This window comes from Perca flavescens, chromosome 7, assembly GCF_004354835.1.
Source record: "Perca flavescens isolate YP-PL-M2 chromosome 7, PFLA_1.0, whole genome shotgun sequence".
NCBI classification, from domain to species: domain Eukaryota; kingdom Metazoa; phylum Chordata; class Actinopteri; order Perciformes; family Percidae; genus Perca; species Perca flavescens.
Genome location: NC_041337.1, coordinates 34,750,703 through 34,778,657, shown reverse-complemented (window position 1 = coordinate 34,778,657; position 27,955 = coordinate 34,750,703). Strand labels below are relative to the sequence as shown.

Genomic DNA, 27,955 nt, shown 5'->3' with positions numbered 1-27,955 from the left:
ATTTACCTTTCTGTGGAACATTTCCATATTGATCTAATCGAGCTAGCTTTTTCCAGTTTGCTTCCAATGCAGAGCGGCCCACCGGCAGAAGCCAGGCTCTTATGTAACCGTGTGCTGATCACCTCAACATATTTCCACTGTCTGTCACCACAACTCAGAGGCGGGCAGTGGGAAGTGTCAGGGTCAGGGGAGGAAGAGCGTTGAAACATGGAAACAATTCAATAGGCCCAGCGTGTGCAGTATGAGCAGGCCATAGGCGGCGAGTGAATTCCCCACAGAGCAATCCATCACCAGAGCCCCTGAGACAAAGCCACAGTTGCCTTGTTTTCTTTTTTTTTTTGGAAAGGAAGAGGAGTGTCTCTACACGTGACATCACAAGAAACTTGAAACCGTCATTTTCAGCAAGCAGCCCTCCCAACTCACTGCCCTCTCCCCAATCTCTCCCCGAGGCAATCTCTGTGAGCTCCAGAAACAGGCCAGTGTTGGTATCCTCTCAGCCCCCAAACTATCCCTCTGATTCCAGGAACTTCAACACACAGGCCCCCCCGTCCCCCCACTCCCCACACACCTCTGCTTCAGAAAGCCAGGCGGGTCTGTTTTCTGGAGATATACCGGTAAGTCACTCCATTCTTCTGGCTGAGTTGGAGCTTACTTTGCTGCCACGTGGTTTGGCTTTTTGAGGAATGGTCTGCTCAGGAAAAGGGTGAAGACCCCGCAGCAGAAGCGCTGAGCTTTGTTACAAGAGGCTTTGATTTGGAAAGGTTTGTCAGGCTCATTTGTCTCGTTTTTTCACTCAGGTTATGCAGCTGTGCTCCAGATGTGGAACAATTACAGTGGCTTCCTACTCAAAGTTAGTTAACGCTCTATAAATAAGTTCATTTGAAGTGTTTCCAGATGGATTAACAATGATTTGTTGACTTTGGTGACGTTCAAAAAGATCTTTTGCGCCACAGTGAGGTTGCTTGGTTTAGACTATGTCTGTTATCGTTACTATTTTTGGCCCATTTCATCACATTTTCCTTTCTAAGAATTTACATTTTAAATGGTCAACGGCGAGTTTTGATGCATAGGATATTCAGATTTGTTGTGGGGTTATGACATAAGTGAAGAAAAACTGAATTGAACTGGATTTAATGCTTAAAACCTCTGACTCCATATGCATTTCTCTATATATTCTGATAACTGTTTGGCTCTCAGGCCTTCTTCAACTCAACAACTGTTGACCACCTCACGACAGCCCTTGGTGTGCGTTGCTTTTCTATATTATACAAGTGATTTAATGCTCTCATGAAGTGACAGCTGTATGCCAACTCGGCCTACTACACATACATGTAAAAGAACTCAGGAAAAATACATACAAAATACAAATACAATACAAAAATCATTGCTGCTGTTGAGGTAAACATGGAGATGGTTGACGTCATACTGTAGAAGAGTAGACTTTAATGTGCTGCACTTTTTTTTTAAACACATGTAAAGGTAACAGTATTATGTAAGCTGCAAATCTACTCATTCCATGCTTGAAAAATAGGGCAGGGCCTCATTCAGGCACACATTGTACACTTTCCGTTCCTTCTTACCTCACTGTGTGGACACAACTCTATATGTGTCCTGGAGGAATCTGTGTCTGTGTAAACTGTAACGTCTGGGTTAAGGGCTTGCATTTTCTTTCTGTAAGCTTATACAGACGGCTCAAAAGACTATGAATCATGTCAGAAAAGCATTGCGAGCATGTAAGCTATACTAACACAGACATGAGGTTAGAATCCATCTGAACATCTGACTCTTAAAAAGAAACGCAAGGGAACTCCCAAAATGTCAAACTATTCCTTTAGGTTTTCTCAACGAATAGCATCAGTTCAGTTCAGTATAATCATTTAAGTTTGGGTGTCTTTAGGGTGTTACACCAGCTGTTTGATTTTTTTTATTCTGGAGAGATTTGGTTAAACCCTCATATGGTGTAAAGTTAAAATAATTTGCGTGCAGTATTTGGCTTGGTTTTTGTTGCATAAATGATGCTTGAAGATTTTGATTCCCAATGACCTAAAGCACGTGCTACAGTACAGAGTCTGAGATCATTTGTGTTTACATGCGTCTTTAGCCCAAAAGCATTGGCAAAGAATCTCTTGAACCTGATTGGTGCACAGGATGGGTGGGGTGTACCTGCATCACAAGAAGTCGTACAGTATCAGGTGAACAGGCGCACGGGACATTGTCCTACATGCTTATACAGATTCACAAAATATAAAAAGCAGATTCAAACATCTGATACATCAAATGCATCATTCATCCAAACAAAAAGGAGGACACAGATATTAAAAGCTGGTTAAAAGAACCACTGGACAGGACGGTCAGCAGGAGTATCAAACTTTAAATAAAAAGGTCACCTCCACACACCAGCCACGGCCTGTTTCCAGGAAAGATTAAATCAATGCCCCGGTGTCAACGTAAAAAAATAAATCCATTCCAACTTTTGAATACATTTTATTTAACCCCTCAGTTTTTTATGATAAAAAATGTGTGATGTCAAAATAAGGGCCGAAAAATATAAAAATAAATAAAAAATAGGACAAAACGTTGGGACACCGGAAGAAAACGTCCAAAGCATCCAAAACATAAAAAAAAAAACGGCCAAAAAAGTATTTTTTATTATTATTTATTGATGATATCTTTTTCTTTTATTTACTTAGATATTTGAATTATATATGCATGACTCTGCAGACTCATATTTGAGTATGTCGGGATGCATGGAAATTTACTGGGGGTCCAGTACCTGTGGGTGGGGGGCACTGGGGAGTTGTTTGAGTTGTTTGTATGGACAGGAACTAGGCTTGACTATTTCATGTGTGAATTGTATATCTTTTGTTTGTTATGTTTGAAAATAAAAGAGACCTTGATCAAAAAAAAAAAAACATTGAAAAAGTGACAAAATATTGGAAAAAAAACGACAAAATGTCAGATAAAGTGATATAAATTTTGAAATAAGTGACCAAAACGTTGGAAAAAAAACACAGCAGCTAAAACATTAAGCTAGGGACAACAAGAAGACAACACAAGGGTTAACATTAGAGCCATTAAACCCATTAAAAGACCTAAAATGTAGTTAGCCTTTCCGTAAACATTCGGGGATGAGCCCAAACATGGGGGCGGGGAGGTTTTGTTTCTAATTTACGGCAGCTATGTGCAATATTTTTCAAGATATTTGAGTTTTTTTTAAATGCCTTAAAATCTGTACATCAATTGGTAACAACATGATAGTTGCCAAGGGAAAGAATCCCCCTGTAGAGCTTGAATACTATTTCGTATCTAATTGTCCTACAACTGTTTCCTGAGTGAAAGTGATGTTTTCAACGTGACACAAACTCCTCTCCCCTTCGTTTAACCTTCCTGTTGTCCTCGGCTCAAATTTGACTCATTTTTTTAAAAGCTACTATATGAGAATTTTTGGGTTTCTTTCAACCAAATTGTCAAAGGAAAAAATAACGTGGATGGTTCCATACAGCGCTATTCACAAGTAAAATAAATGATCGGTTCACTACTTTCATAAAATCTGAGAGATTTATTACATTTTATAGCATTGAAAAGAAATCGTAAAAGAATGTTGAAAAAATGTCTAAAAAAGCTTCGAAAACATCACAGACAAAAGCATCAAAAAAGCATAAAAATAAGCGACATAATCGCTGAAAAAAATGTGACAAAAATGGTGGAAAAAGTTTTAATTATGAATTTTGACCCAGGAAAACCAAAAGTTGTATCGTCGACGGGAATTCACTTCAATTTCAATTCAATTTTATTTATAGTATTAGAGTTATAGAGTTATCTCAAGACACTTTACAGATAGAGTAGGTCTAGACCGCACTCTATAATTTACAAAGACCCAACTATTCCAGTAATTTCCCCCAAGAGCAAGCATTCAAGGAAAAACTCATTTTGGGGAGAAACCTGGGACAGACCCAGACTCTTTGTAGGTGGTGTCTGACGGTGCCGGTTGGGGGTGTGATGAACAGTGGCGATAATAGTCACAATAAAGATAATGGATCTATGACTAGAAATAGTAGTTGTAGTAGTTCATCGTTCATGTTACTTTTCTGTTTATATTGAGCGTGCATTAAAACTGCAATACAACTTACAGTCTTTTTACTTAACATTGATATGCTCATACAGCTCACTTTATACAATTTATTTTTTCTATGTTATATTTGTATATTAAAAAATAAAGCAATGCCCTTTCTGCTGCTCTGGATGTGTGCACACACATAAATGCACCCAAGAAAAAACAGCCACTATAATGCACACAATCGCACTATGTTTTAGCCACTTTTTTTGGTGCATTTTCTACATTTTTTGACAGTTTTTTTTTACATTTTTGCGCTTATTTTGACATCCCATATTGTCAGATTTAAAAAAAACATTGAAAATGGGTCCAAATTTGACCCGAGGACAACATTAGGGTAAACTCAAGTATGTCTTTGATTTCCTTTCTGTAAAAACGTGAATGTATTTAGTAATGCCAATGAAGTTCAAGGGGAATGAAGTGAAAATGTCTCTCAATATAAACACAAGTAGCGTGCGTCCAAGTGACGACTAGAAATGTCAATGTCTGCAGAACCAGCCCAGTAATGTTTGAGCAGAGAGGTCATTCTCAGCTGTTATCACTGTCTGTCGCTCCCGAGGCCTACAGGGAGGACATATCCACAACTGCAGCCGTCCAGCTTCTTATCTGTAGAGCCACGTTGCTTTTCGCTGAGGTTTAGAAAATATTGTGGCCCACAACCACAAACTTAATTCTAATGCACGTGTCAAAGTCAAGACCCGCAGGCCAAATCCGTCCCTCTTTTCCTGAAGTTTTTGTCACTTTTTCTGACATTTCGGGCACTTTTTTCTATGACGGCTGAGGAAAAATATTCCTGACTTGTTTTTTAGTGCTGTTAGTAAGAAGACTATAGGAGACATTCAATAACACAGTCAAACTTATTTTACTTTTCTGATAAAAATGAAAGCATGTTAATGAACTTCACGTCTGGCTCTGGATGTGATTCTCATTTCCCAATGTGGCCCTTTTGAATTTTGACACTTAAATATTACAATCTAATGTATTACAACTCTGGTTGTGTTGGCCACTTGTTGTTTTTATTAGATAAGAGCAAAATATTAAGCTAGTCATTTATACTATTTACTTTATGTTATATAACTTTTGTAAAAGAGTTTTGAAAGCTATAGTAAATATCCACGATGGTCCACTTCCGGGATTGCTCCATTGCCGACGGAAATTCCACCGGATTTCACTCATTTTCGTCCGAATGTCCGTTACAAATCCCTTTTTCTTTGTGTTGGCTTTCTAAACTCTGGTGGATTTATGAGGACTATGGTTTGAACGTACTAATGTTCCACCAAAACAAGTTCCTTCCTGAGACTATTTAGCAGAGGTACTGTTACTCCATGTGGCGCTTAGCGCCGCCCAAGATGATTGTGATCGGTTTAAAGAAATGCAAATAAACCAGAGCACGTTTTTCTCCCATTCAAGAATGCTGTGTGGACAAACCAGACCTTCCTCCGCAGCGCTGTGGAGGTAGGTCCGGCAATGCGAGACTATGAAAGGTAGAACTAAATGGAATTTAAAAATGCAGTTTCCATAATCAGATTCATCCACCTGGAGGCCCAGGGTAAAAATAAACAGTAAGCCGCTACGACATCTCACCTAAGTGGCAACTTCCAGGCCTGAGAAGTGAAGCCAAAGCTGAAGCTCCTTAAAGCTGCATTCTCTCTAACTTCTTGACTCCACCGGCTCCAAAAAGAAGTCTGTTTCTATAGAAGTCTATGAGAAAATGAGCCTACTTCTCTCTTGATTTATTACCTCAGTAAACATTTTCATTTTATGGTCTCAGTCTCTAGTTCCAAGTCTTCTTCAACACAGCATGATTGTTCATTTAGTAAATGATGCTCCCATTTATTTTAAAACAGGCGATAAAGCAGGGGACGCTTTGGGACCTGTCAGTCAGGACAGAGGCTTAGCGATGCTAACCATGCTAACACTGGGGACATTAAAATAGACCTCAACTGGTTATTGGGTGTTGTCCATGTTTTGGCTATCGCTAGCATTAGCTGGTAACTTAAGAGAAAGTCTGCCGTTTTTCAACCAGCTCTGTGTTCTGCTGTACATGCTGACGAACGGCATCCAGTACCCGAAGGTCTGCGCTTACCTGCTGTTAAAACTCCACTCAGAAGAGTTAAAAAACGACATATATACAGTCTATGGAACAAACAACCTTGCCATCCCTATGGCCATGCTGCTAGCTAGCGGGGCTAAAAATAACCACTAGCAGTCACCCCCCCCCCCCAAGTATTTGTATTACAATATTTTTAACTGTAATAGCTACAGGCCTACATGACACACATCTAATATTGCAGTTAAAGCTACAGCAGTTGTAACCGGTTTACATTTTGAGGTCAGTGTTATTCAATCAACATCAAATTATTAAATGTGTAACAGGTTTTTATTTGCATTCATCTCTTGTTAAAATTGCACAAAATCTATCTGGTTACTGAACACTTCTTGAACAATCTTTAAAGTGCTCATATTATGCTCATTTTCAGGTTCATAAGTGTATTTAGAGGTTATATCAGAATAGGTTTACGTGGTTTAATTTTCAAAAAAACACCATAGTTTTGTTGTACTGCACATTGCTGCAGCTCCTCTTTTCACCCTGTGTGTTGAGCTCTCTGTTTTAGCTACAGAGGGAGACATCTCACTTCTGTTCCATCTTTGTTGGGAGTCGCACATGCTCAGTACCTAGGTAAGGACTACTAGCCAGTCAGAAGCAGAGTATGAGGGCCCTGACAGCACCTAGGTAAAGACTACTAGCCAGTCAGAAGCAGAGTATGAGGGCGTGCCCTGACAGCACCTAGGTAAGGACTACTAGCCAGTCAGAAGCAGAGCATGAGGGCCCTGACAGTACCTAGGTAAGGACTACTAGCCAGTCAGGAGCAGAGTATGAGGGCGTGCCCTGACAGCACCTAGGTAAGGACTACTAGCCAGTCAGAAGCAGAGTATGAGGGCGTGCCCTGACAGCACCTAGGTAAGGACTACTAGCCAGTCAGAAGCAGAGTATGAGGGCCCTGACAGTACCTAGGTAAGGACTACTAGCCAGTCAGAAGCAGAGTATGAGGGCGTGCCCTGACAGCACCTAGGTAAGGACTACTAGCCAGTCAGAAGCAGAGTATGAGGGCGTGCCCTGACAGCACCTAGGTAAGGACTACTAGCCAGTCAGAAGCAGAGTATGAGGGCCCTGACAGTACCTAGGTAAGGACTACTAGCCAGTCAGGAGCAGAGTATGAGAGCGTGCCCTGACAGCACCTAGGTAAGGACTACTAGCCAGTCAGAAGCAGAGCATGAGGGCCCTGACAGTACCTAGGTAAGGACTACTAGCCAGTCAGGAGCAGAGTATGAGAGCGTGCCCTGACAGCACCTAGGTAAGGACTACTAGCCAGTCAGAAGCAGAGTATGAGGGCGTGCCCTGACAGCACCTAGGTAAGGACTACTAGCCAGTCAGAAGCAGAGTATGAGGGCCCTGACAGTACCTAGGTAAGGACTACTAGCCAGTCAGAAGCAGAGTATGAGGGCGTGCCCTGACAGCACCTAGGTAAGGACTACTAGCCAGTCAGAAGCAGAGTATGAGGGCGTGCCCTGACAGCACCTAGGTAAGGACTACTAGCCAGTCAGAAGCAGAGTATGTGAGTGTGGCCTGACAGTAGGCGAGCATTTTAGGAGATCATCTCTTTTGCATCCGTGACTAGAATAAAAAGAGAGATTGACAGAAAGAAAGCCATATCGATGTCCTGGTGTCTTATATCTAAAGAAACTTCCACTGGTTACTTATGCAGATATTCTACATAAATTGGTATAAAGCTGCTTGTGTTTTGTTTCTTTTTTTTCAGATTTCACCTTTCAAAAACTTCTCTCTCTATCTGACGGAATAAGTCAGCCTATGTCCCTGTTAAAAGTATGGAACTGCAGAAGCTATCAATTGGTAATCATCACCATGATGATACTGTGCCTGCGGAGGGAGGGTATGTTTCCTATGTGTTTATTTTACACTATGTTGTATGTGTGCCTATATTATGTTTATATTACACATTATATGTGTGCCTATACTATATGTTTGTATTATACTATGTTATATGTGTGTCTATGTGTTTACTGACTACTACATTTACTACATTTACTGACTCACTACAGGAATTCTTGGTAAATCAAATACGTTCATACTATTTAAACCTCTGAGGAGCAATTTTAGATATCTTCTTGAATTCTCCTTTTAAGGGTATTTTTATTGAACCTGATACTGTGTGTTTCCTATCAAAATGTGCAGGGATGCCAAAACTCACTATATATATATATATATATATATATATATATATATATATATACTACGAAAATATCTCAAATCTCTTGTGAAAACATACCTACACTCTAATTGTTTTGTTGCTTGAAATGAGTTTACAAAAGTCTTGTAAAGTAGCGTAATATATGACTAACATAGTAAATAAATGTCTAAAATGACATTTTGTACTTTCACTTTTTGAGTAAGAGTGTTGTCAAACATCGCTTGGACTCGCCGGTGCGTCAGAGGGTTAAAGTTTAGTTTTTTGTGTCTGGATATTGCAGAATCCCAGCAGAGGAGGAAATGTTCCTGCCACACAAGAGCGATGGATCAAAGAGACCTCAGTTCACAGACGTGAGGATGCTCCACATGTTCATTCACAGCACAATGAACAATGAACATTTATTATTTAGCTGACACATTTATCCAAAACAATTTCCAAAAAGAATGGCAATTAAGTTTTTTCAACCTGGATACAGATTGTTTTCAACACTATACACACTATATGTAAAATGTAATCTGTATCCAACCATGACGTTAATAGTCTTGTGTTTTTTCCAGTTTGAGGGTAAAACCTCCTTTGGGATGTCTGTCTTCAACCTGAGCAATGCCATCATGGGCAGCGGCATTCTGGGTCTGTCCTACGCCATGTCCAACACTGGCATCGTCCTTTTCCTGTAAGCTCCAGAAATATACACGCTTTGGTACACCTGAACGTCACATGCACAGCCACACACACGTTCTGAACTTTAGTGGTTTTCTGAAAACGACAAACTGTAGACAAACAGACAGAGGTGCAGATGCTGTACGGGATGCATAGCTTCTGGTCTCATTCTCTACATCAGGAGTGTCAAACTCAACTTCACTAAGGGCCACACTTGGAAATGAGAATCACATCAGGGGCCAGACATGTAGAGTTTATGAACATGCTTTTATTTAATCAAAGTCATACATATTTGACTGTATTACTGCATGTCTCATATAGCTTTCTCACTTACAGTTATGTCGACATAAAGCCCTAAAATAAGTCCTTTAGCCATCAGAGAGTTTTGCAAATCAAGCAAAACTATGATTACAATTTTTTTAATTTAACAGCCTAAATACGATAACTCTCTGCTTCCGTCTCAAAGTCGGCAAATCTGCCAAATTCTGCTTTGAGGGTCACATAATTACGGTTTAAAAAGAGCGTCCCGTCGTTTTGGTTTCTGCGCACAACTAGGCGGGTCAAAATCTACTGTGAACTTAAATTGATAAGCGGGCCGGATCAAAACTTGCGAGGGGCCGGATTTGGCCCGCGGGCCTTGAGTTTGACACGTGTGCTTTACATGATTCCAAAAATAAAAAGATCCCAAGACACATGTAATGTTTTGACAATGAGGAAAGTTTTGTATAATTCAGGAGAGAAATAATTTCCTCTACATAAATAAAGACCTTTACACCCTAAATTGATGCAAACAAATTCCCCAGAATGCAGGAATGGAAAGATTTTTATTTTTTATTTTTATAGGGAAAGATCCTAGCCTGGCTATCACCAGACCTGCTCTGTATATTCTACTGCACAAGAGGCGTGGTCAACGGGCATAGTTTAAATGACTCTGTACGCAGTTGGATAGTCCTTCAACCAATCAGAGCAACGATCTGGGCGGCATCAACGGCTTGCTGCACTTCGGTGGCCGGCAAAAAGCTGCTTGGTCGCTTCTCTATCGTCATCATGTTAAACCCGCCAATAGCGCGCCAGGTGGATAAGCCACTTTGTGATTGGTCCCCGCAAATTTGTAACTGTACAGGTTTCCAGTCTGAGCTGCAGGTTCACCCAGTCTAGAAAGACCCCCCAGTTATAATGTGTCCCCCCCAAACCTACTCCCTTGCAGACACCTTGGTTTTGACTAAACTAATCAACATGTAAGGAGTGACATTAAAGCCATTACTTACGATGTGCCCGTTTGTGTTTTACAGGATCCTGCTGACATGTATCGCCGCTCTGTCCTGTTACTCCGTCCATCTGCTGCTCCGCAGTGCTGGGGTTGTGGGTGAGGCTTCATCGAATGTGGAAAATACTGTCAGAAACCTATCAGTCTCAGAGCTTCAACCTTCCAAAAGGCCATTCTCAGTCTCTTCATAGCCTGACAAGCCAGACCCACATCCAGATGTTGGGTCTGGGAACTCACCATTGGCAGGGCTCAATCCGAGGGGCGGGATAAACGGTTGTCTTTCAAATTCCCTCTGCACGTAATAGGATAGCGCTACAACCAATCAGAGCAACGAAGAAGGTAGCGAAGCTAGTTGATGGATTAAACTTTTGCCGTATCCGGTCGGCAAAACTCCGAACACATCTTCCTTTTTAAGAATGACTTCAGTGCCGTTCTTTGTTCATTTCTCAAAGAAAAGCTGAACTCCAAGTCTTCCAGAAGACCTCTGTTCCCAGCAGCAGCAGCAGCCATAAGCCCCGCCCACCAACTCTATACACGATGTGATTGGCCTGACCAGAGTTTGGTTTTTCCAGCTCGCAAGTCAACGGAGAGTTGCTAGACGCCCCCCTGGCTGGAAATTAAATTTGCTGCCGCTAGGCTGCGTCTAGATTTCTAGGCTAGTCTCTTCAGGCAATTCATTGACAGTTGTTTACGATGATATGTTTTGGGGGGAAGATGAGTTAGGTTCTGTAAAAAAAAAAAAAAAAAGATTCAGTTTGAGAGTATTTATATACAGGTGTCAGAATTTCTGCATTTTGATGCCTCGGTTCCTTGTTATTCTTCAGGTATTCGTGCCTACGAGCAGCTCGGCATGAGAGCTTTTGGTCATCCAGGGAAGATTGTAGCAGCTATCGTCATCACGCTACATAACATCGGAGGTAAGACACCGGTTTATTAAATATGGTTATGAGCAGAGGTGGACGGCAGTAAAAAAAATATTCTACTGCAGTAAAAGTACTGTTACTTTGAGGAACTTTTACTTAAGTACAAGTCAAATTACTGGTATAAAAATCTACTCAAGCTCATTTAAAATTGACTCAGAGTAAAAGTTACTTTTAAACAGCGGGATCCGGGGAGGGATTTCCAACAGGACAACGTAGACTTGAAATGGGAGAGAGAGGGGGAATGACATGCAACAAAGGGCCGCAGGTGGGATTTGAACCCGCGGCTGCTGCGTGGAGGACTAAGCCTCTTTAAACGTTCATTATACTCGCCGTTCCCGACCTGTCGCGCAACAGTGTGATCTTACGGGAGCGCCGTAACTATTTTTACCCGCGCGCGGTGGTGGCGACACGAGTTGCAGTCTTCTCCTGAACAGCGGTGGCGCTAACGAGGAAAGGCTACCGACTTTTGCTGTTTCTATGAGACTAGAAGAAGAAGAAAAAGGTAAACAACGGCAGAACTGGCAGCAGCAGCATTGACGTCAAAGCACTTTGAATACTTCAAATACGATTCAATGACCTACTTGGTCGGATCGAGCCTTTCATTCACGCTAAAAGAACTCATCTTAACCCGGTAAGTTTACAACAGAGACTTGCCCTCGAACTCGTCCAGGCTTCCTGTTTCCGCTTTGTCGCGCGCCGCTGAAAAAAATGGCGCTCTACCAGGTGAGCTACCCAGGCGCACGTAATTTCTAATTTATACTTATTTAATTAAATTGCAGTCTTTTTTTGCGATTTTGATAAGGGCACAATGCCGTATCGCGGTGATACTTTGCCAAAGCGATGGCGCAAAACAACATATAGCCCTTTTTTATTCAGCCTACTTTTGTTTAACGGACTATCCACTGGGATTGTAATTTCCACTGGGGACATGGAAATTACTATTAAATTGTTAACATTTTTGACTCTATAAAATGGTTCTCTCAAGTCTTGGCTATCGCCCCGTTATTAAACTATAAAGAACAGAGAAGAAGAAGACATTTTTTTCTTATACATAGTTTAGTACTATTCTTTCTGGCAGACTTTATCATTATGATCACCTTCATTATTTCCTGAATGTTGTATCACCATAGTCTGTAGAAATGTATGTAGAAATGCAGGATATTGTGTCCCACCCACTTCTCAATCCAAAATTACACCCTTTGACGGATGTCATTTCAAATGTAGCTAAGTACAATACTTAAAAAAAAAAAAACATACTTAGGCTACGTAAAAGTAAAATTACAGATTTTCAAAACTACGTTAAAAAGTAGAAGTGCACAAAACGGGGACTCAATTACAGGAACGTAATTGTAAATCCTTACTTTCCACCTCTGGTAACGGAGAGGTTTATGTCATATGACTATAGGTTGTAATAATACATCTTGCCAAGGGAAGCAAATGTGCCAGAACATCACTGTTTTGTGTTGGCCATGGAAACTTAATAACCACTCTTTCTTCAGGCTGTCTATGTTTTCCTCCCCTGCAGCCATGTCCAGCTACCTGTTCATAGTCAAATCGGAGTTACCGCTGGTCATCCAAGCCTTTCTGGGCCAGACATCCAGCTCTGAGTGAGTACTGCTACCAACTAGGAATCAACAATACACAAACAAAGCGGCGCACGGCACCACTGTTATTGCTCGTTTCAGTATTGCTATCTTGAGGCAGTGGGAAGTGATCGCGCCATTGACCAACAAAAACCTGGTCTAAAGTCACTAACGCAGCATTTCATTGTTATTTTAACAGCAAATAAGTAAAATGCTCCTAGGCTCGTGCACAGCGCACACACACTATGCTTGTTACACACACAGGGACGCACGCAGCAGCACACACACATGCAGAAGATTACAAATAAAAATATTACAAGGTGAAATAGTATTATGGCGTTTTGGGGACATAGTGCTCATGCCATATATGATCTGCCCGCACGCTTTCACTTCACACACGAGCAGATCAGTTTCTTCTCTCCTTCCTGCTCAGCAAATCCTCCATCATAACAGCAATGTGCATCATTAATGAGAAACATTTGCTTACACGTGTGTGTGTCTGTGTGTGTTTGTGTGTGTGTCTGTTTTCGTGTGTGTGCGCGTGTGTGTGTATGTGTGTATATATGTGTGTGTGTGTGTCTGTCTGTGCGTGTGTGTGTGTGTGTTTATGTGTTTGTGTGTATGTGCGTGTCTGTGTCTGTTTTTGTGTGTGTCTGTGTGTGTGTGTGTGTGAGTTTATCTGTGTGTGTGTGCGTGCGTCTGTGAGTGTGTGTGTGTGCATGTGTGTGTGTATGTGTCTGCATGTGTGTGTGTGTGTGTGTGTGTGTGTGTGTCTGTGCGTATGTGTGTATGCGCGTGTGTTTGTTTTTGTGTGTGTGTGTATGTGTCTGTTGTTGTGTGTGTATGTGTTTGTGCATGTGTGCGTCTGTGTTTGTGTTTGTGTGTGTGTGTGTGTGTGTGTCTGTGTGTGTGTGTGTCTGTGTTTGTGTGTGTGTGTGTGTGTGTGTCTGTGTTTGTGTGTGTGTGTCTGTGTGTGTGTCTTCTGCACCTAGCGACTGGTTCATGAATGGAAACTACCTCATCATCATCGTGACTCTGGGCATCATCCTGCCCCTGGCTCTGATGAAACACCTGGGTAAGTCGCTTCACCTCCACGTTACCGTACTACTCAACAACTCCTTGGAGGAACACTGCTGACAGCACACGCGTGTGTCAAACTCAAGGCCCGTGGGCCAAATCCGGGCCCCTTGCTAAACTTTGATCCGGCCGGCAAATCAATTTAGCTTCACAATAACTTTTGGCCCACCTTATTGTGCGCCAAACCAAAAAGACGAGAAAATCCTTGCAAACTGCAATCACACGTCACTCTAAGCAGAATTTGGCAGATTTGCCAACTTTGAGACTGACAAGTTTCCGCAAAACCAACGCGTTTGCCTATTCAGGCCTACTTTTGAAAATGCAATCAGAATGCATTGCTTTTGCTAAATTCTATGATGACTAAGGAACGGTTTTTGCTGACGTTTTTAGGACTTTATGTGGACCAAATTGTATGTGAAGAAGGCTATATGAGACATGCAATAATATAGTCAAATATATATATAAAAAAAAACATTCAATGTCAATAAAGTGTACATGTCTGGCCCTTGATGTGGTTCTCATTTTCCAATGCGGCCCTTAAAGAAGTTGAGTTTGACACTCCTTTACAAATACACACTCTTTTGGAAGAACTTAAAGCTATAGTGCGCCACTGTTTTATATTAATCAACGTGCGTTACATTCAAGCCGTTGCCAAATGAGTTGATTTTGGGCATTTTAGGCCTTTTTATTGACAGGACAGCTGCAGATGCCACAGGTCGGAGTCGAACCCGGGCCCGCTGCGTCGAGGAGTAATACTCTCTACATGGGCACCCGCTCTACCAACTGAGCTATCTGGGTGCCCTCTCTCCCTCTGTATTTCTCAGAATGGCTGTGTTTATTAAACGGTGTCGTCTGGCGACTTTTCGCGTGCAGCAGGTGGAGTGATGCGTCACCGCTGAGAAAGGAAGAGGAAACAGCAGCGTTCAGCTTTGGAAACAAAGAGGACATTAAAGAGATAGAAATTGCGGTATGAATGCTGTATGTTGAAAGGCTGACGCTACCCTGAATGTATGAAAGAGGTGGTAGCATTTTAAAGATTGAATGGTGTTTCTTGGTGCAGACTGATCTCATGAAGTAGCGTACGTATGACACGCCAATTTGTATGCCCATTACCGGTGTGTTATGAAGACGCACAATCGCTTTTTAGCGTGTTTATCCAAGTTGTTTGGCTTCCACTGACTTACATTACTTTGTGACTGCGCGTGAATGGACCGCGTGTGTAGTTGCCTTTGCACGTTGTTTTCGTAAACCCAACCACGTTCGTCTTTTCCTAATCCAAACCCGCGTGAGACGTTTCCTAAACCCGACCGTAGCCTTGCGATAACACGTAGCCTTGCGATAACACGTAGCCTCGCGATAACACGTAGCCTCGCGATAACACGCCACGTGGCTTTAGAAAGTGGCGTGTATGTTTACGCTGTGACGTTGGAGACTGTGTCCACTGTATACAGCGTAGATATACTATAGCTCAAAATGCGTACAGAAAGTGGCGTGTATGTTTACACAAAGTCATGATGTCATCTTGCTCGGTGAATGTATGAACGAGTAGATAGCAGTTGAAAATGTATGAATTTGTGTCAAATTTTGAAAATTTCGTCCCATTCACTTGAATCGAGAAAATTTCCCCCGAAAACATTGAATATTTCAGAAATTATGAAAGTTATGGAAATTTTGTATAGAAGCAGGAATGTCCTAATGGTGCTGAACGTTTTGATGTTTGAATGAAGTTTCTATGTTGAAAAATGTGGAAGGAGTTAATGTGCGAAGAAAGGGTACGGAAAAATAATCCCAAATACGTAGAATAACATAGGTATAAGATGATTACCTCTTCTCAAGAGTCCATCATGTCTTTTTAATCCTCCGTGTCCTCCTTGGCTCCTAGCAACTGTGTGGAGGAGGGGGGAGGGAGGTGGGTGGTACGTATTCACGGAAGGCTTGTATCATGTGGACGCGCCGACAGTTTTGTTGTCATTACTTAGAATTCCTCATGGAGGGGGCGACAGAAACTACGCACTATAGATTTAAATTCTGTGTTTCCTTATTATATGGTGAATTTAATACAACTTTCAAAAAGCCATATAGGAGACAATAATATGATTCAGAGAAGCCAAAGGAAATTCAAACAGCACTTTCATAACATCAATAACACAATAACACTTACCTACAGTATGTTTACTTCTTCATGTGTGTCTGAATGCTGTCATCTTGCGTTCTGCAGGGTATCTTGGTTACACCAGCGGCTTCTCTCTCTCCTGCATGGTCTTCTTCCTCTCGGCGGTGAGTCTGGGGGAAGTCACAGTGTATTACTTTAATGTCAAGTCTCGCATTTGGTGGAACATTTGCACCCTGCAAAATAAAATGCCACAATACAATATTAAATGAAGTTAACTGTTGACACAATACAGTAACGTGAGATATTTAAATTAGCTGGATACATGGTTAAACCTCATTGGCTCTTACCAGTGTATCTCCGTGTGGACTTCGTCCACAGCAATCCCACCAATCGGTCCCAAAACCTCCCAGTTAGAGAGGAAATGCCCTAAACATATTCTTTGTAAATCTTTATAATCATTCCCAGAAAGAACCAAGCAGGCCTGACTTGTTGCACCATCCAAATTTTATTCAAAACTTGACATTTTCAGGGTGTAGCTCGCTATCTCGAAGTTCGAAGTTTGTCGGGGTTCCAAGTCCAACTCTCTTCCTCTGTCCCATCAGGTCATCTACAAGAGATTCAACATTGCTTGCCCTCTGGAAGTGTTTGGCAACTTCTCTGTGACCACAGACGTCTCAGAGGACACATGCACTGTCAAATACCTCACCATCAACCAAGAGGTACACACACATACACACACACACACACACACACACACACACAGACACATAAACACATACACACATACACACACACACACACACACACACAGACACACACACAGACACACACACAGACACATAAACACATAGACACACACACACACACAGATAGACAGACAGACAGACACACACACATAAACACACACACAGACACATAAACACATACATAGACACACACACACACACACAAACACACGCAGACAGACACAAACACACACACACACAGACAGACAGACAGACAGACACACACACACAGACAGACAGACACACACACACACAGAGACACACACACACAGACACAAACACACAAACACTCAACACACAAACACTCACACGCACACACACACACACTCACACTCACACACTGACACACACACTCACACACACACACACACACACACACACACACACAGACAGACAGACACAAACACACACACAGACAGACACACACACAGACACACACACACAGACACAAACACACACAAACACTCACACGCACACACACTGACACACTCACACACACACACACACCCTACACACACACTCACACACACACACACACACACTGACACACACAAACGCACACACACACACACACACAGACAGACACACACAGACACACTCGTGCATCTGAACTGTTCATTAATGATTTGAACGTTAACGATCTGTTCTAATACTAACGAGTATTTTCATTTTCGATGAATCCGTCGATTATTTTTCGATTTTCAATATAATTTCAAATTTAAACCAGTCTTTAACAATTACACCAATAACCCAAATACCGCTTATAACTGGAAAGCCCAAGATGACGTCCTCAAATGTCTTGATTTGTCCACAACTCAAAGATTTTCATTTCCAACCTTTGCAAAGTGAAGCGATGTGGTTCCTTTTATCTTGTAAATCTGTGACTCAGATGTCAAAGAATCTTTGATTTTCTTTCTCATAAATAATAACTTTAATCTTTATCTCTGAATATTACCCCCCCTCACCTGGCTCTGTATTTTCTTCCTATAATGCCCATAATACGCTATCATGCATATTAACAATTATTTGAGAAAATTATGATTAATCAACAAAGAAAATAATCGTTAGTTGCAGCCCCGATTGCTCGTTTTTTTTCCCCCAAGCAAACCCAACGGACCCAGGCACTCAAAGATATTCAGTTTACTGTCGCAGAGAAGTAAAGAAACTAGAAAATATTCACATTTAAAGGAGTGATAGAATGATTATATAGGGTATTTCACACTGTTCCTTAAGGTATGTAACATTGGTTGTGCCGAAAATGTCTTAGGTGCTATTTTTTTGTGTAAATGGACTGTTCTTATATAGCGCTTTAACATGGTACAGAAACCATTCACCATTCACACACATTCATACACTGTGGCCGAGGCTGCCGTACAAGGTGCCACCTGCTCATCAGGTAAACATTCACACACATTTACACTCCGATGCGCAGCATCGGGGGCAACTCGGGGTTCAGTGTCTTGCCCAAGGACACTTCGACATTGGCAGGCAACCGCTCTACCACTGAGCCACAGCCGCCCTATACGCATCCCTTTGTAATGGCTCTATTTGGAACGGCAGCTTTTCTTCCAAATATGGTATGCTCATGCATATTTAGATGAGCTGCGCGCTGACTCAGGTCAGTGGTGTAGCCTGTGTAAATGTTGGGGAGTGACAAAGACTAGGAGTTGAGGAGTTGACGTCAACTTTTAGCTTTGTTGAGATTCGCCCGTTTTCAGAGGCAGTTTCAAATTGTGAGATTTACAGAGGAAAGAGCTGTCAATGGGATTTGGAGTCGTTATTCAACTATGATAAGGTAAAATCTTTTTTGCATTCTATCACCCCTTTAACAAGCTGACATCAGAGACGTTTTACTGTTTTTCTCAATAAAAACGGACTCAAACCGATTATCAAAATAGTTGCAGATTAATTTAACAGTCGACAACTCCTGGATGAATCTGTGCAGCTCTAGTCTGTTCAGAGGGCCGCGGTGCGCTCTGAACACATGTATGGTCAGGAACTATTTGTGGGTGCATCATATTACACATAGCTGGACACGTGGAGTTTACGAGCTTCCTGGAAACCATTCAGTTCACTCTGTTACTTGATTTGCAGACGGCGTATACCATCCCCATCCTGGCATTTGCTTTTGTGTGTCACCCCGAAGTGCTTCCCATCTACACTGAACTGAGCAAGTAAGATGTACACATTCTTACACTCTTCACATACAGTACACATGTGATGGGATTTAGTTATTGATTGATCGCGAACAATCAGTGCACTGGAAGAACAGGCAGTGCAGGAGGGTGTTCAGGTTGTCTTTGATACATACAGTCATGGGGGGGCAAACATTATGAGCGAGCCCCAGAATATTTGGAGCGTCAAACGGTTCATTTCCTGCATTGTGGTGAATTCAATTTAATCTAAATTTATATTGATATTGATATGGAATCTAATTTAATTATTCTCCTGTATTGCTCAAAACTTTCTGCATATTCAAAACATCGGGATGTGTTTTTTTCTTTTAGGAATCATTTACATCTTGTTAACCTTGTTAAAACCATACACGTTCAAAGCTACGTAAAAGACATTGTCAAAAGTCAAAATCACAAGAAATCACATCTGTATTTTCACGCAGAGAACAATTAGACACAATTATTATTACATTACATTACATTACATGTCATTTAGCTGACGCTTTTATCCAAAGCAACTTCCAAAAAAGTGCTTTCAACCCTGAAGGTGCAAACTCCAGACAACAAGTAGTAAGTGCAAGTACATTAGCTTTAGATAAGCAAAACTACAATGAGCCATATGAAAGTACAGCTTTAGGAATATCTATATATAAATATAGGTATACATGAAGTTTAGTGTCCCAAATTCCCATATATATATACATATATATAAATATATATATATATATATATATATATGTGTATATGTGTGTGTGTGTATATATATATATATATATATATATATATGTATATGTATGTATGTATGTATATGATAGGATGTGCAAAAATGTTGAGGGCTGCGCAAAAGTTCAGGATATAGAGAATGGGCAGAGGACAGGTTGATAGTCCAGCATGTAGTATGTAGTATTATTAAAATGTATAACCTGATTACAGCCTGTCCAAATGTCTCTAAAAATATTCTGAAACTAAACTTTAGCAATAGCTATTTTCTTTAGTACTGCAGGGCTGCACATTATATCGTTTTTTTAACGTCATCGCGATATCAACTGGCGCGATAAACATATCGCGAAAAACACTTTTTTTAGTTGTTAGTTGATAGAAAGTATCAGTAGAAAACTGCACTTTAAAATGTAACTGTCATTCTTTTTGTAGTGCTGCCTTTTATATTTAATTCAATGTTCAATTTGTTCAATAAAAGAACGTTTTATTGAACAAATTGAAAAGGATTTGTTTTAAATTCAACAGATTACAAATGTTCCTCATATCGTGCAGCCCTAGTGTACTGTATTGCTAAAAAAAAAAAAAACATCTGCTATCTTTTCCTCCTAAAGCCCAACCAAGAGAAGAATGCAGAATATTGGGAACGTTTCCATCCTGGGCATGTTCACCATGTACTTCCTCACCGCCACATTCGGCTATCTGACCTTCTACGGTGAGCGCAACGTCTTTGAGTCCGCTGCATAACTCTATCTAATGATAGTGACGCGTCACAGGTTATATCTGTGTGTGTGTGTGTGTGTGTGTGTGTGTGTGTGTGTGTGTGTGTGTGTGTGTGTGTAGGGAACACTGAGGCAGAGCTGCTCCATACCTACAGTAAGGTGGACCCCCTGGACACTCTGATCCTGTGTGTTCGCCTGGCTGTCCTGGTGGCCGTCACTCTGACTGTACCCGTGGTCTTGTTTCCTGTAAGAACATGTCTCACACACACACACACTCGTAAAGTGGGAATGATTCAGTAAATAAGTGTCCAGTACCAACCATAAATTGTAAAAAATAGTGGACGTAGCATCCATCATGCACCCATTGGTTTATGGACTGCCGTTAAGAAGCCTCGAGTTTGGCGATTTAGCCGTCGCCATCTTGATTTTTTGCAACTGCATGTGACAATTATTGTAGAGAGGGTGGAACTGGGGAGGATGAGGCGGCCAAGATAGAGCGGTGTACCCTTCTGAAGCGAGTCCTCCAGCGGAGATTTACGGGGTACTGCCGCCATTCATCTGCATGTACGACAGAACAGAAAATCTGCAGACCTTCCCTCAAGTTACCAGCTAACGCTAGCGGTAGCTAGTTAGCTTGGTTGGCAGAAAGCTGAATTTCTAGGTGACCAAAATGTTCCAGTTAACTTTACTAAAATAAAAAAACACACAGTGAGAGAGTCAAAGTATAAGATGAAAACACGGACAACACCCAGAAACAAGGTCAGGTCTATTTTAATGTCCCCAGTGTTAGCATGGTTAGCATCGCTAAGCCTCTGTCCTGACTGACGGGTCCTAAAGCGTCCCCTGCTTTATCGTCGGTTTTAAAATAAATGGGAGCATCATTTACTAAATGAACATCATGCTGTGTTGAAGAAGACTTGGAACTAGAGACTGAGACCATAAAGTCATTATGAAAATGTTTACTGAGGTAATAAATCAAGAGAGAAGTAGGCTCATTTTCTCATAGACTTCTATAGAAATAGACTTCTTTTTGGAGCTGGTGGAGTCTCCCCCTTCTGGAAGTTAGAGAGAATGCAGCTTTAAGGAGTCTCCCCCTTCTGGAAGTTAGAGAGAATGCAGCTTTAAGGAGTCTCCCCCCTGCTGGAAGTTAGAGAGAATGCAGCTTTAAGGAGTCTCCCCCCTTCTGGAAGTTAGAGAGAATGCAGCTTTAAGGAGTCTCCCCCTTGCTGGAAGTTAGAGAGAATGCAGCTTTAAGGAGTCTCCCCTGCTGGAAGTTAGAGAGAATGCAGCTTTAAGGAGTCTCCCCTTGCTGGAAGTTAGAGAGAATGCAGCTTCAAGGAGTCTCCCCCCTGCTGGAAGTTAGAGAGAATGCAGCTTCAAGGAGTCTCCCCCCTGCTGGAAGTTAGAGAGAATGCAGCTTTAAGGAGTCTCCCCCTGCTGGAAGTTAGAGAGAATGCAGCTTTAAGGAGTCTCCCCCTTGCTGGAAGTTACAGAGAATGCAGCTTCAAGGAGTCTCCCCCCTGCTGGAACTTAGAGAGAATGCAGCTTTAAGGAGTCTCCCCTTGCTGGAACTTAGAGAGAATGCAGCTTTAAGGAGTCTCCCCCTGCTGGAACTTAGAGAGAATGCAGCTTTAAGGAGTCTCCCCCTTGCTGGAAGTTACAGAGAATGCAGCTTCAAGGAGTCTCCCCTGCTGGAACTTAGAGAGAATGCAGCTTTAAGGAGTCTCCCCTGCTGGAAGTTAGAGAGAATGCAGCTTTAAGGAGTCTCCCCTGCTGGAAGTTAGAGAGAATGCAGCTTTAAGGAGTCTCCCCCCTGCTGGAAGTTAGAGAGAATGCAGCTTTAAGGAGTCTCCCCCCTGCTGGAAGTTAGAGAGAATGCAGCTTTAAGGAGTCTCCCCCTTGCTGGAAGTTAGAGAGAATGCAGCTTTAAGGAGTCTCCCCCCTGCTGGAAGTTAGAGAGAATGCAGCTTTAAGGAGTCTCCCCCTTGCTGGAAGTTAGAGAGAATGCAGCTTTAAGGAGTCTCCTCCCTGCTGGAAGTTAGAGAGAATGCAGCTTTAAGGAGCTTCAGCATGGGCTTCACTTCTCAGACCTGGAAGTTGCCACTTAGGTGAGATGTTAATAGCGGCCTACTGTTTATTTTTACCCTGGGCCTCCAGGTGGATGAATGCAGCCCTTGTGCTCGACAGCATTTTAACAAATCTAAATGCAGTATGGAATCTGATAATGGAAACCGCATTTTTAAATACCATATCTATTTAGATATCGCTTTCATAGTTCACTGCTTCAGCGTCGGCTTCACTTTTCAGACACGGAAATTGCCGCTTGAATAGTCGATGATTTTTAACACACAGTTCTTCTGCATTTACGTGTAGTATGTCACATTGACTCTGAAAACTGAGCAGCATTATGTGTCCTTACGTCTGTATTTCTGTCAGATCCGGCGGGCCCTCCTGCAGCTGCTGTTTCCAGGGAAAGCCTTCCACTGGCTGCGTCACATCGCCATCGCCTTGTGTCTGCTGTTTGTTGTCAACCTGCTGGTCATCCTCGTTCCAAACATCAGAGACATCTTCGGCATTACAGGTGGGACATTAGACTTGTGTAGTGTATTTGGTAGCGATGCTGTAATGCTATGTGGAGAGGAATCCGCCGACACTGTTTCTTGATTATAAAGGTTTATTTACATCAAAGGAATTCAGCATCAATTTGCAAGCCCTGCAGAGCTCGGAGAGGACCGTTTTCCCAGATTCTCCAGTGATCCTCTAACTTTCTTTGTTTGAACATGGTATATCTATTCTTCATAACTTAGGAGGGATCAATAATTGACCAATGGCTACAAGCCAACTGGCCTTCTTTTCAACATCTTGGGGGCCCCATTGATAAGACTTTCCAGATAGGTTTCCAGAGAGGTGTCTTCTAAAAGTTCATCACTTCTAGCTACATATAGATAGTTCAGATATGGCCTAAATACAAATTATAGAATGATCAGATAAAATAGGATGACAATACACCTCACTTGGAAGCTTGACGAAAGCCTGAATGAAAAGGGCTGTTTGTAAAAAGAAAGAAAGATCTAGTGAAGTAGCTGGGTTGGCTCAGTGGGTGGAGCGGGCACACATATACTTTAGAGGTTTATGCCTCGATGCAAATGTCCAGGGTCCAAATTCGTCCTGTGATGATTTCCTGCATGTCTTCCCCCTCTCTCTCTCTCTCCCCTTTCTCACCTAGCTGTCCTGTCAAATAAAGACAGAAAAGCCCCAAAAAAGAATCAAAAAAATATGAACTTTGACTTCTGTTAGGTCGCATACAAGCACTGAGTAGTTTTGGATACAGAGTAGAGCAAAAAAACACTCTGGGTTGTTTGCATTTCTTAAAACCAATCACAATCGTCTTGGGCGATGCGAAGCTCCGGACGCAAAAGAAAACTCCACATACGATATTAAATGAAGTTTACTGCTGACACAACACAGTAACGTGAGCTATTTAAATTAGCTGATACATGGTTAAACCTCATTGGCTCTTACCAGTGTATCTCTGCGTGTACTTCGTCCACAGCAATCCCACCATTCGGTCCCAAAACGTTCCAGTTAGAGAGGAAATTACCTCAACATATTCTTAGTAAATCTTTACAATCATTCCCCAAAAAAACCAAGCAGGCCTGCCTTGTTGCACCGTCCAAATTTTCTTCAAAACTTGACATTTTCAGCGTGTAGCTCGCTAGCTTGAAGTTTGTTGTTGTTTCTTGAAGGAACGGATTTTGAGAAAGGCAACACACAGAGAGAGGAAGATGAGGGACATCCGGCAATCATACTGGAAATATACTTCTGTTGATCCAGACTAGTCACACAGCAATGACTATCTACAGTTTGCAAACAGAACCTTATTAATAGCTCCAATAACTTAGACTAAGTAAGGCCACGGGAGCAAAACCCCGAGTGTACTGACTTGAGCAAGGGTGAATGTTATTGCTGATGAGGTCAACTCTTCATTTGTAAGCTTCGGGTTGTGCTATTTCTTTAAATAAAAGTGACGTAGTCTCACTGTGAATAAAAAGCCATACATATATAGAGAGCCAAAGTCACGTCCTTCTACTTCCGCTCCATGGGATCTATTATTCGAAAAAATATGAACTGGAGTCAATGGAGAGATAATAATATTTTGGTCCGGTTTGAATTGAACCACGGATTACACATATGATGTTCGTCAGTTTAATCGATAATTTCGCAAGTCAAGAAAGTCTCAGTTTATTGTTAAACTGTTCAAGTATAATACGCAATTAGAAAGACTTCACACTTCAATGTCTCATGGATGACGTCTCGCTGAAACTACGATGTCTGTGTACAGGATGTAACATTACTCAAATAAGCAGAGGACCTTACTTGTTCTTTTGCTTCTCTGCTGAAAACATTTCACTGGATAAAACACAGCAGGTGAGATAACGTTACATGTGTTGTGGAAGAGAGCTAAGCTAGCTAGCTAGTGAGCAAGTAGAGCATCAAGCTAGGTGAGGTAGATTGTGTGAGACGGGAGATGTAGTCCATTGGGAGTTGTAGTCCACTGAGCGGTTTCACACTAAACTAAGTGGTCATATGACAAACCTACGGCTAACTGAGACTTTCTTCGGATATATTTTTAAATTGACGAACATCATATTTGCAATCCATGGCTCAATTCAAACGGGATCCAAAAAATAATTTGCCTCTCCCCGTTCACATTTTTTTCCGAATAAAGGTCCCATGAGGTCTACCGGAAGGGGAGGGACTTCGCCTCTCTATTCGATAAATGCAGCACACAGATGGCCACAGTAGTGGATTTCATTCTGTGGTCTTATTCGTTACAACCAACAGCTTTCTCTGAGATAAATTCTGTTTTTACAATGAAATGATTTATTGTGCCTCCCCTGCGTCTAGGGGCAACCACTGCTCCCAGTCTGATCTTCATCCTCCCTGGACTGTTCTACATTCGCATCGTCCCCACCGACCAGGAGCCCATGACCTCCAGACCAAAGATCCAGGTAGGTTCACACCTCTCCCTGACAAACAACACAGTTAAAGGAAACTGGTGTTTTTTCAGCCTGGACCCTTTTTTCCCATGCATTTCTGTCTAAGTGTACACTGGAAATCAAGTGTTATCACAAGAGCACAATTTGAATTCGCCCAGCAAGTCACTCTGGCATTCAGTAATGATGCTCATTAACTATGCCCTATGGGTACGCCCCTGGATACGTCTCCCCGTGTATTGTTGTGATTGGTCGTACTGTTATCCAATTGCGTGCAGGGAGATTTTCAAATGCATGCTTGGTGTCGCCCCTCGACTTGGGCCATTTTCATTAATCATTGCCAGACCCTTAATCTTTTGGATTTGGTCTGGATTTCCAGGCTGGTCTAAGTGACTAATGTGAACAAAAATCTTTGAAATTTGTCCAGTATTAAAGCTACAGTGCATAGTTTCTGCCGCCCGTCCACATGATGCAAGCCTTACGGGACCGTTAAGTTGCATATTAAAGGAACACGCCGACTTATTGGGACTTATTCACCATACCCCCCGGAGTTAGATAAGTCCATACATACCCTTCTCATCTCCGTGCGTGTCGTGACTCTGTCTGACACACCCACCGCTAGCCTAGCTTAGCACAGATCCTGGAGGTAACCGGCTCCATCTAGCCTAGCTTAGCACAGATCCTGGAGGTAACCGACTCCGTCTAGCCTACTGCTCCAAATAAGTGACAAAATAACGCCAACATGTTCCTATTTACATGTTGAGATTTGTGTAGTCACAGCATGTACAGATAACAAGGTCACATGACACACAGCCATCTTCTTACCGTATATAAACTGGGAACTATATTCTCAGAAGGCGAAGCACTGCTACTTCTGCTACTTGGGCGGAGTGATTAGTGCAGCACCCGAAAAGCACCGTTGTTACTCTCTGCTTGTCACCACGGGGCTTCTCAGATGCTAATAATATTATTTTGTTTCTGTCGACTTTGAATGAAGTGTGTTTTACGATGATAACATCACTGTTTATTTACATAGAGTCTGGTGGAGTTTGGCGATAGCAATCTTGGGAATGTCTAATGTTAAACAAAAAAGATCTTACTCTTTAACGAAAAAGGTTTATCTCTGTAGGGATCCCCTCCATAATGTTGTTAGACACTTAGAATAATAATCCGAGCCTGTCAGCTGCCAAAAACAGAACTTTTAGTGGAAGGAAATTGTCCCATGTGATTACACTGTAGCTTGTTTCGTCGCTGCCTGTCTTCGGGTCAAATTTGACCCGTTTTCAAAATGTCTATATCAGAAATATGGGTTTCTTTTTAACTACCCAATTTTAATTACCCAAAAATAACACAAATGATTCCAAACAACGGCTTTGCAAGTACAAAAAAAAGATCGGATCTCCACTTTCATTGAATTTTGGGCGTTTTATTACATTTTTAGCATTTGAATTTTTTCAAAACAGTATCCCGACTGGATGTCGACCCTTCTGTGATTATCCTTCCTTTAATATAAGTCAAAATCATGCATATGTTTGCTTAAATCGTTTTTTATTGCATTTATTTTATAGTGGGTACCTCTGCTTTTATTGTGTTATCTATTTACTTTGTTTTATCTTTTGTGCAGAACTTTGGAAACCTTGTGTTTGTTAAAATCGTGCTATATAAATAAAGTGGATTGGATTGGATTTTTTAACTTGAGAATAAGCTATCATTTCCTATCCATGAGGTTTATTGATCATGTGTTAAACTGATGGTAATACATTGGTGTTAGTGGTTGTACAGTAGAGTTATACAGGACATGGTTGTGAAAAGAAGTGCTAAATGTAAAAAAAGTCAGAAAAATATTGAAAAAAAAGTGCCAAACGTTTTGAAAAAAAAGTCAGAAAAAGTGTGGATTTTTGTTTTGAACCGGGAGGACAACACAAGGGTTAAAGATTGTTGTTCCCATCATTCACTTAGACAAAAAAAACATGAGAAAAACCCAAAGTTGCCCTTTAAGTATGGAACTAAGTGATTCTACACTGACATATCTTCTTTTTTGGGTGGTGTTGCAGGCTGCGTGTTTCACAGCGCTGGGTTTCATTTTCATGTCCATGAGCCTGACGTTCATCGGGATTGACTGGATGACCGGAGAAAGCCGAAATCTCGGCGGCCATTAAAGTGTTGTCGCCCCCCCAAGCCCACCGCTGCACCCATCCATCCTCCGCTCCTCCACATTGGGGGAAGCAACCTTTCTGCTGGAAGGCTCGGGGCTTTTTGGCGGGAGTGTTTTTATTAATCATAGGGGACAATCCCTTCCTCCAGAGCGATGAGAGGAGCCCCGACTTGTCCCGTCACCCACCCAGCACCACCAGGATCCATCACAGGTGGTGTTGTTCCTCCGTTCTCACATGAAGAGCTGACGGACACGTTGACCATTGCAGCCCCCTCAACCTTTAAAAGATATTTGCCCTAACAGAAGCTAAATGTGGTGCAGATTTACAGTGTTTCTCAAATGTTTTCAGACCCAGGATTACTTACCCAAATAAATGAAAAGTGACAGACCATCTTAA

The 27,955-nt window shown here is 41.8% G+C and overlaps 2 protein-coding genes across 6 annotated transcripts in view; one reads left to right on the top strand and one right to left on the bottom strand.

Annotated features, from left to right (window-relative positions):
• Positions 1–10,484, bottom strand: part of LOC114558476 (solute carrier family 2, facilitated glucose transporter member 1) — a 31,337-nt gene extending 20,853 nt beyond the window's left edge. The window contains exon 1 of the mRNA XM_028582507.1: positions 10,314–10,484. The gene's annotated coding sequence lies outside the window, so the exon portion shown is untranslated. The remainder of the gene's footprint in view (positions 1–10,313) is intronic.
• Positions 304–27,955, top strand: slc38a5b (solute carrier family 38 member 5b). Of its 5 annotated transcripts, XM_028582509.1 has the most exons (17): positions 304–614; positions 798–850; positions 7,936–8,067; positions 8,666–8,735; positions 8,943–9,058; positions 10,338–10,411; positions 11,137–11,229; positions 12,761–12,842; positions 13,811–13,893; positions 16,114–16,172; positions 16,611–16,727; positions 18,888–18,967; positions 20,299–20,399; positions 20,528–20,652; positions 22,843–22,987; positions 25,315–25,418; positions 27,458–27,955. In XM_028582509.1, exons 3-17 carry the CDS (start codon positions 8,003–8,005, stop codon positions 27,560–27,562), a joined length of 1,419 nt encoding a protein of 472 aa, XP_028438310.1. In that variant the 5' UTR covers positions 304–614; positions 798–850; positions 7,936–8,002; the 3' UTR covers positions 27,563–27,955. The 5 variants fall into 5 exon arrangements, with proteins under 5 accessions (XP_028438310.1, XP_028438309.1, XP_028438311.1 ...); XM_028582508.1 differs by lacking the exon at positions 798–850; XM_028582510.1 differs by lacking the exons at positions 304–614; positions 798–850 and adding an exon at positions 626–761.